General features: G+C 42.6%; 1 protein-coding gene across 17 annotated transcripts in view; it reads left to right on the plus strand.

Moving 5' to 3' along the window:
- STRBP (spermatid perinuclear RNA binding protein) overlaps positions 1 to 9,809 on the plus strand; it is a 72,846-nt gene that overhangs the window by 44,810 nt on the left and 18,227 nt on the right. For all 17 annotated transcript variants that reach the window (XM_056353002.1, XM_056353012.1, XM_056353010.1 and 14 more), the window contains 5 exons: positions 579 to 778; positions 4,172 to 4,330; positions 6,431 to 6,565; positions 7,483 to 7,623; positions 9,213 to 9,336. In XM_056353002.1, the coding sequence (XP_056208977.1) occupies positions 579 to 778; positions 4,172 to 4,330; positions 6,431 to 6,565; positions 7,483 to 7,623; positions 9,213 to 9,336 (759 nt within the window). The remainder of the gene's footprint in view (positions 1 to 578; positions 779 to 4,171; positions 4,331 to 6,430; positions 6,566 to 7,482; positions 7,624 to 9,212; positions 9,337 to 9,809) is intronic.

The following is a 9,809-nucleotide window of genomic DNA, read 5'->3' on the forward strand; positions in this document are numbered from 1 at the left end:
TGCCCAAGCAGCTGAGGTATTTTATTGATCATGTCCCTGTACCGTGGGATTTTTTCAAAATACTGCAGTGGCTTTGCTGTGTGAAGATTTGCTTTTTTGCATTCTTCCCCTTCTTGAGCTAGTTCTTGGTCTCCTAAGACCTGCAAGAAAAATAAAATGCTTAATCTACAAAACACTGACATTGCACATATGCACAGACTAGAAGTCTCTCAGCATTGCTGGGATCCAGTCCATTCTGGATCTGGTTCCTCACTACCTATAAAACGTGTTACTCCTTTTATAGCAGCCAGGAAGAATAGAGCTAGCTGCAAAAAATTGTGTTAACAATATAAAAAAAATGGGTAATTACAGTTGTTACCCCGACGTAGAATGGCTTATTAAAGACTTAACAGTGTTATGGCTACCCTCAACCTCTGAGAGGCTGAGGGGTTGTTTTGCTCCTTTATACAGACAGAAGGCACTGAAATGCAAACTGTTTCATTTTTCTGTTCATCTTGTTTTGTTCATTTTCTTTTTTTTTTTTTTTTTTTTTCCCCACCCTCCTCCTCCCCCACCCCCTTTCTACTATCTTGTACTAGTACTAGATAGTAAAGCAATAGATCTCATGAATGCTCTGATGAGGCTGAACCAAATCAGGCCAGGGCTTCAGTATAAGCTGCTGTCACAGTCTGGTCCAGTCCATGCCCCAGTCTTCACAATGTCTGTAGATGTTGATGGTACGACATATGAAGCATCAGGACCTTCTAAGAAAACAGCCAAGCTCCATGTGGCAGTGAAGGTAAGGCAGCCTGAAGTAATCTGCTAACCCCAGATCTTGGAACAGAGAGTGTAAAATATGGTTAGAACTAGTAATATGCAACCTCAAAATTAAAAAAAATCTGGATGAAACTGAGCTACTGCCTATGTACTCTCTAAACACAGCTGGCCGTGGTTCAAAGAGCATCGCTGGTTTTATACTAGTGGAGGGGAGGGAGAAATTCCCAGGGCTGTGCAGGTCAGCTCATGTGGCAATGGATCAAATGTGCTGTGTAAGTTCTGGACTGGAGGGGTTCAGTTTTGTTCTGTTCTACTCCTTCCTCCTGTTGGTTTGAAAATGGCATGTTGGTGGCTCCCTCTTTCTCCCCTTCCTTCTCTGTGTCCATTCCTGGGTTGTGAGCTCCTGGAAACATGCAGTTGTTTCGTATCTTCAGTGTCTGAAGAGTACCTTTGCGTGCCGGGATAAACAATGTACGTAAATGATTGGTCTCCACTCAATTTTTAGTATCATTCAGGTACTAGTCAACCTACTATTGCTTCTTGTAGGTGCTCCGCATGACAGAACTTAGGTCTGTAAAGCAGAGATAGACTGGAACATCCAACATGAACATCTTCGTTGTACTGCATGAGGACAGTTCAGACTGCTAAAGCAGACTGAGCCTGAGGCGTTTCTGGGAAGAAACAAAAGTTTCTTACAGACAGCTCTGGGTACTGAGGGAGCCAGCAGACATGCTCACCAAGCCACTCTCCATCATTTATCAGCAGTCCTGGCTAACCAGGGAGGTCCCAGTTGACTGGAAGTTGATGTCTATCTACAAGAAGGGCCAGAAGGAGGATATGGGGAACTAGAATGACCTTTGTGCCAGGGAAGGCCATGGAGCAGATCTTCCTGAGTGCCATCATGCAGCATGTGCAAGACAACCAGGTGGTCAGGCCCAGCCAGCGTGGGGTTATGAGAGGCAGGTTCTTTGTGACTAACCTGATGTCCTTCTACAACAAGGTGACCAGCTTAGTGGATGAGGGAAAGGCTGTGGATGTTGTCTCCCTAGACTTCAGTAAAGCCTTTGACACAGTTTCCCACAGCATTCTCATGGAGAAGCTGGCTGCCCCTGGCTTGGAGGGGTGTGCTTTGCTGGGTGAAACACTGGCTGGATGGCCAGGCCCGAAGAATGGTGGTGACCAGACTTAAATCCAGCCGGTGGCTGGTCACAAGTGGTGCTCCCCAGGGCTCAGTACTGGGGCTGGCCCTGTTTAATATCTTTATCAATGATCTGGATGAGTGGATCGAGTGCACCCTCTGTGTGTTTGCAGATGACACCAGATTGGGTGGAAGCATTGATCTGCTGGAGGGCAGGAGGTGCTGCAGAGGGATGGGGACAGGCTGGGCCAATGAGCTGAGGCAACTGTATGAGGTTCAACAAGGCAGAGGGGAGACCTTATTGCTCCCTACAGCCTGAAAGGAGGCTGTGGCAAGGTGGGGTCAGTCTCTTCTCCCAAGTAACACGTGGCAGGACAAGAGGAAATGCCCTCAAGTTGCACCAGGGGAGACTTCGATTGGTTATTATGAAAAAATTCTTCACCAAACAGCCTGTCAAGCACTGGAACAGGCTGCCAAGGGAGGTGGTGGAGTCGCCATCCCTGGAGGTGTTTAAAAGATGCGTAGATGTGGTGCTTAGGGACATGGTCTAGTGGTGGGCTTGACAGTCCTGAGTTAATGGTTGGACTTGATGATCTCAAAGGTCTTTTCCAACCCAAATGGTCCTGTGAGTCTATGAAAGAGAACCTCTTTTAATAGAACTGCACTTATGATAGGAACAAGCCCATCTGCCATTCTGTCCTTCATTTTGTTTTGAGCAAGAATATCCTTTTTAGAAGCTTCATCTGGCAACTTTCTATTTTCCTTTGATTTCAGTTTTGAAAATCCCATTGTCCCATGTGCTTTCAAGTTCAAAGTGTCCAGAAGTATCTGAAGGAATGTGGTGTTCCTCCAGGAAAAGTAGCTCTCTGCATGTGTGTCCTTCCAGACCTTCTGCCTCATTCTTTTATTTTGCCTCCCTCCCTGCAGTTAGTTTTTGTTTGGTTTTTTTTTTTAAATACGAAATTTCCCTGAAAAAGCTGTGACTTCTCTGCCCTTGAACCTCTCTGCGTCAGCCAGATCTGTGCTGGTGCCTACCCAGCTCTGTTTTCTCTAAATTTACACATATACAAATCCTTGGCTACACTTCAAAACATCCATGATTCGAGCCAAGAGGAAATGGGTGGTGTGGTAGAGTAGCTTTTTTTTCTTTTTTTCTTTCCTTTTTATTCCTAGCAGATCCAGGCCCTGCTTTCCCAGACTTGCAAGAGGGAATAATGCGACCATTTCAGTTTCTAGATCTCAGCCGTTTTAAAATTTAGAAGCCCTGAAAATGCAGCAAAATAGGATTGTATGGGAGCTGAGCCTGGATTTACCCATGCAGCTCTCAGTTCAGTGTTGGAACATAGTGGTTTCTGCAAACTTTGTTCTTGGGACTAAATTTTCAGTGGAGCTTCAGGTTCATTCCAGATTCTTTTGGGCCCGTGTCTGGTACCACTGTATGACTAGGTTAGGTAGCTGGTTCGAGGAGGGGCTGACCTTGCTAGTGGAAGATGTTTTTGAAGGAACTGATGAATAGTACCTGAATCGGTAAAATTTCATTTGCTATATACAGCTCCTGGTTGTTGGAGGTTGTGACGTGGTTCACTAAGAGGTAGGCTTACTGCAGACAGTTTGTTACTCTGCTAGGTGGGCATTCATTCGCCTCACATCTGAGTTTAGGAGTTTGCTCCCTGTACACCTGCTTTGAAAGCATCTGGTGTTCCTGAAAGATGCAAGCAAGGGAGGCGCGACACCAGTCCTCTAGCTTCAGGGACACACTTTGTATACCACTTGGGTACCTACTGGCTGTTGCCTGCGGTTTCCTAGGAAACTCCAGAAGTACCGTCTGGTAGAAGTACAATGCTTTAATTCTCCTAAGACTGTGTGTCTTGTTTGCCCTACAGTCAATCTCTTGATCTGTCCATAGACACAGAGAGAAGGGGAAAATGGTGTGCAAAACAATCTCCCTACCATAGTGTTAAGCAGTGTCAGCAGTGGATGCACTTCTGAATTTTAATCTCTTATTTTACAAGGAGTTACTGAGATGATGAATGATGCTCATGAGTAATTGCTATCTTTTAAAATTCTGTTTGTGTTGATTCCATTCTTGGAAAACTGGAAGGATTTTCCCCATTGCTATTGTGGTGTTCTCCATTTCAATGCAAGAGAAAACTTATTTCTAAGCAATCCACCTTTATTAAGTGTCATGGTGAACATTCTTCTGTATTGTGATGAGCTTTGTATTTGTTTCTGTACTGCGACCTATTGTACCGTTCATTTCATGTGGCTGTGTTGTAGGTTTTACAAGCAATGGGGTATCCAACTGGTTTTGATGCTGATGTGGAGTGTATGAGTTCTGATGAAAAATCAGATACTGAAGGTAAAAATGAAACAATGTCTTCAGTCCCAAGCAATAATACTGGAAATTCCACAGCTGACACCTCTGCTACCCTAGAGGTGAGTAGTGCATTAAAAAGTACGAGTGATGGAAAAGTATAGGTTTGGGGGGTTGATTTTGTTGGTGGGGATGGGTTTTTTCCCCCTTTCAGAAGAGGGTGGCATCTTAGGGTGGTGGTTAAGGAATTAAAGAGAGAGTTTCTAGTATCAAATCTGCCATAGGCTTTGTGTCACTGTAGCACAAAGATCAGTTATTTGTCCTCTTTCCTCAAGTTTAAGGTGGGGTAGCCATCTCATTCTTATAAGACCATAAACTCTGAAACAGGTGTTGTCTCCTCTAGTGAGCTCGTTCGGTGCTGTTGGGCTCTAGTAATGCAAATTTCACAATTTCTGTTTTGTAATAGTGAGTTTGTCAAAAAGGTATACTTAGACAGTATTTTACATTGATACACATGAAGATAAATGAAAATATCAAAATTCATTAGGAGATGTTAAGAAATGTAAAACCTAATACCTCTGTGCATACTGAATAGACTAGAAACTGCATTGAAAATGCTCCAGTTTCAATATGATATACTTTTAACTTTGGTACTTGTAGCACCTGGCTTCAGCTACCAGGAGCATGCTGTGCTTGTCTTCTCACTAAAGTTCTGGGAAACAGGGTATTGCTTAAAGGACAAAATTCCCATAACTTCAGTAACTTTGGCTAAATGTCCCCAGGAATCAAGCTGCGATGGGTCTGTAGTACTTTAATTGGATATTTTCTTAAAAGTATTTCTGGTTGTTTCTTCTCACCATTGAGAAACCAGGAGATTTTAAACTCATGTTTAGATGTCATCCCTTTCACCCTTCTCTTTCCAGTTTCCTCAACCAGTGTTTGTGTCACTAGACACTTTAGAGAAGCATCCTGTGTAAAGACTGATGAACACCTTTAATTTGTATATTTCTTCATCTGCCTACTAACTCTGCGGCAAGCTCTCTGGGGGCTGTACTGATAAACCACTGTAGATCCCTGCTTTCTTTTTCATTGTAATGCTTTTTTCCAGGACTACAAGGAGCTGTGTGTTATGCTGTAAATATAAGTAATTGTTCTGTTCTTCAGATACTTCTTGAGATGTTAAAACACAAAATTCTTCAGTTGGAAGCCACTTAATTTCCAGCAGTGCGTAATCACGGACAGCTCAATTCACATATCTATTTAGTCCACTGAGACAATTCCAGAGAAAGGAGATGGGGGTATTTTATACTCAACAAACTGACGTGTTAATTTTCCCTTTGTGATAGAATAAATTTTGAAGTGGGTAATGTTTTAAGATGACCAAGATACGTCGCAAACTACGTGACTTTGGGTTTCCATGTTTATACTTTTGAGACACTACTTCCAAAAGGCAGGTCCTGGTACTACGACTCCTGATCTTTATCCAGAATAAGAAGTTGCTTTGGAAAATACTGCTTTGATCCCTTAATCACCTTTTTCTTCATTAGTAAGTAGACATTTGTACCTGCAGCTGAGTGCGCTCTAATGCTGGCTGATACGCTGAGATCTCAGCGTTACCTTCCTTGCTTTCCAAAGAGTTACAGATTATTTCTGCTGAAACATGTGACCTGGGATATGAGACTTCTTCAGTCTGAGCTCAGTGGTGCCAGGACGTAATTAGATCGAGCAGCAGAGTTGTGAGCAAGGTTGGGAAGACTAATCTCTTCTTTCAGTGATAAAGCTTTTGATTTCAAGGAACTTGACACCATGGCCTCATCTTCAGCTTTGGATACTCTTGGGGTTGAAATTCCAAGTGCAGCTGATGCTGAGTTCAGCTTGTGTAGACACCAAGCCACAAGGACAGTAGCTCTCACCAACAGAAATAAAGAGGGTGGGACTTCTTTTACAGTATTGTTTGTCCTGCTGCCGTTCTTTAGAGAAGAGACTTTATGAGCATGTGAGACTGAGGCCAAGGCAGTGTTACCTTTGATACAGGTCTGTTCCTGGGAAGCCTGCTGAGGCAGGCCTACGTGTTGGGAAGAACAAGCTACTGCAGGGCCTGACACAGTGGTAACACTGGCCAAGTGGCTGGCCGTTGGCACTGTACGCCACAATGCTGTAGATGGCTGTCTGCCTTTTGAGGAGATAAAGGCTCTAAAGCAACACCATAAATGTCTCTCTAGGTAAGAACTCAGGGTCCTATACTCACAGCAAGTGGCAAAAACCCGGTGATGGAGCTCAATGAAAAAAGAAGAGGTCTGAAGTATGAGCTCATCTCTGAGACAGGTGGAAGCCATGACAAACGCTTTGTGATGGAGGTGAGTGAAGCAGTTACAAAGCTGGTAGGTGGTTTTGTTAACCGTGCTTCAGTCTTTGGAGTTGCTTGCTGCTCCAGTTCAGATTTTTTTATATTTTGCTTTTGCAGTGCATATCTCTAGTGGTGACATTTTCACAATTTTGTATCTCTTACTGCTGCTGTGATGATTAGACATGGGGAGAGGAGTATCTTTTATGCTTTAGGAAAATATAATGAGAATTAAAACTGGATTCTGACAGCCCTGAACCACATCATGTCTTGATGTGAGGAGAAGGGAAATAGAAGATCCAGAGCTTGGCAAACATACCTGATTTGCAGGTTTTGCAAACATACTTGGTAATGCCATGTCAGTGACCTGGTGCAAATCTCCTATTGCCAGCTTGCTGGGGTATTTGGAATGACTGTAGCAAAGGGTAAACTCATTTGATTTCTTCATTAACTTGTGCCATCTCTGAAGTAGCACTGGGCTCTGAAGTAATGAGGTAGCACCCCAGTTAAACAGTGTTATGTATAGTGTAGACAAAGAAAGTGGTGTATAAGGTATTGATAAAGATGAGGGGAGCCTGAAATGATTCCTAGCCCCCCTGTTTCCTAGCCATATCATTATCATTCATGTCTTGTGAAGCTCAAATATATTGGCCAAATTCCATATCAAATAGATACACTGGTCCTTTTTGAATTGCACTTGTAGTTTCTAGATTCCTCATATCTGCGATATAGGGGTTCACAGGATCACTTGGGTTTTCTTTATCAGCTTCATAATAGAAGTAATGGAAATTTGTCACATAAAACACCAAGGATTTTTATTTGTATTTTTTATTACTGAAGTTCTTTACGGATGGCACATCATGACAACTGGGTGCAGCATGGTATTCCCAAGGATAAATACTAGGCATAAACTCCTATCTCAAATTTCAGGTAGAAGTAGATGGGCAGAAGTTCAGAGGTGCGGGCCCAAATAAGAAAGTAGCAAAAGCAAGTGCTGCGTTAGCAGCACTTGAAAAACTGTTTTCTGGGCCTAATGCAGCAAACAACAAGAAAAAGAAGATTCTTCCTCAGGTAAGAATTGTTACTTGCTTTTTGGACCACTCTGTTGTCATAGCTCTAGGTTGTTTTATGATACAGGAAGCAAGTGATTTCAGTCTTGGTTCATGCACACATGCAAGGTTTCTATTTTAATACTTCTATAATAATTACTGTAGTATAACAATATAATCTGAGAGTTGGGACCATATTATGGGCAATACAGTAGAAAAGGAGGTACAAAAAAGGAGAGGGCTAGTTAGGTGGAGATACAGTAAGGTCAGTGGTTCAATCAACGATGATGGGGAAGTCTTGTGCTTCAGGCCAGTTCTGTAGTGTGCTCCATCATGAAGGACGTGTAGACTTGGGGGATAAATCATTTATAGACAGGTACACTCTGGATTCTGATGAGATTTTTGCAACTTTTCAGATGAGCAATTTTGTTTGGTGAGAAACATTTGTATAATGAAGTGCTCAGTCTTGTCCATTAGGTTTAACAGCCACAATAACTTCCCAAATCTATTAAGATTAAGGTTGAGCAGAGCAGAAACTAATCAAGTGTTCTTCCTCCAGAGGGCTACAGTCTGAACTAAGTCCTGAGAATTAAAATTTGTGTCTCTTTTGTGCAAATACATTAGGATTTTCTTAACATTTCATGCTGGAGAAGAATGTACCATAAAATACCCTTACAAAATACAACAATCACATCTTATTTTTGTTTTTGTTCTGTAACCAAGTCCTCTTAATTTCACCAGTATCTTTGGTTAGAAGTATTTCAGTTTCCATTACTATGTTGGAAGTCTAGTAAATGAGAAAAACATGTCCTCACAGGATAATGTTCCACATGCAGTTAAAATATACAAATGACCTCTGATTCAGGCACTTCCTACATTCTGATTTTTATTTTTTCAGTAGGTCAGTGATGGCAGTAAACTGCCAAACATGTCTTTGAAATACCTGGATTTGCATGATTTTATTGTTTTCAGGGAGCAGTCAGGGCATCTAGTTCAGCAAAGCTGTGCTCTGATGCACTGAGCAACACCAGCTTCTCTAACTCCTTGCTGTTCTTTCGCCTGTGGGTAGTAACGATGGGAAAAGAAGGTGGCACTCTAGTACAATTAGGTTAAAACAGTCCAGTGTTGTCATCAGGTGGTTACTGGTCTTTGGGGTGAAATCCTGGCCCTGCTGCAGTTATGTGGGTTCAGAATGGTAGGAGAGAAGCAAAGACAATATTGTAGATAGAGGAGAGGAAGCTTTTAAGGAGGTGGGAAAGGCAGCAGCAAGACGCAGCATAGAAAGGGTCAGAAGCCATGAGTATTCATGCCCACGACTAAAACCAAGGTATATAACACACAGTCCAACCGTGCAGACTGTTGGGTCAGAGTGAAGTGAATGCGCTGGACTCAGCGTTCTGCACTGCTGGCAGTGACCTGGCAAAGGACTCACTTGGTTTCTGTCCATCAGATTCTTTAGGACAGTACTGCTACAGTTATTCTGCCTTTATCAAGACTGGTGCATCAACCATATTTAAATATCTCTTTAAAAAGTGGTGATTTAATGCAGATGGCCTTTTATTTCCAGCAATGATTTCACATTCTGAATTGCATTTTTATTACTCTGGGCAGACTAAAGGGGTTGTCAATACAGCTGTTTCTGCAGCAGTCCAGGCTGTTCGAGGCAGAGGACGAGGTGCTTTAACACGAGGGGCATTTGTTGGGGCAGCTGCTGCTACTGGATACATAACACCAGGTATGGCATGACACTAATAGCTTATGGTTTAATTTTGGCTGCTGGGGGTGTTCTTTTCCATGTGTGTCAGTCACCTATTCAAGTGATTTCTTCAGCTTTAATCATCTGAGATGAAGCAAAAGGGAGAATTCGTGGGGCTTTAAATAAATCGAAGACCTGAAAAACTGGCAGTACCTGTCCTTTATGAGTGTACAACTTGAAGCTTGGCATACACAGAGCACACAGTTATGAGCATAATGGTTTTCCTGGCTTTGTTATTATATGTTGTCTTCATAGTTCACTGCCATGGCACAATTCCCAAAATTCTCTTCCTAGCTAAGAACCTCCTGGATCATGTGCTCTTCAGCATTAGGAGTGGCTTTCCCAAGAAACCCTTGTGGAGATCAGGTTGGCAGGCTCTGGAGTCACTGTATTCCCAGAAACTTTAGACATTAATTGTGCATGTGAGCACAGCATCTATTAGTAGCTTCTGT

The sequence above is a fragment of the Falco biarmicus genome, chromosome 9 (assembly GCF_023638135.1).
Source record: "Falco biarmicus isolate bFalBia1 chromosome 9, bFalBia1.pri, whole genome shotgun sequence".
NCBI classification, from domain to species: domain Eukaryota; kingdom Metazoa; phylum Chordata; class Aves; order Falconiformes; family Falconidae; genus Falco; species Falco biarmicus.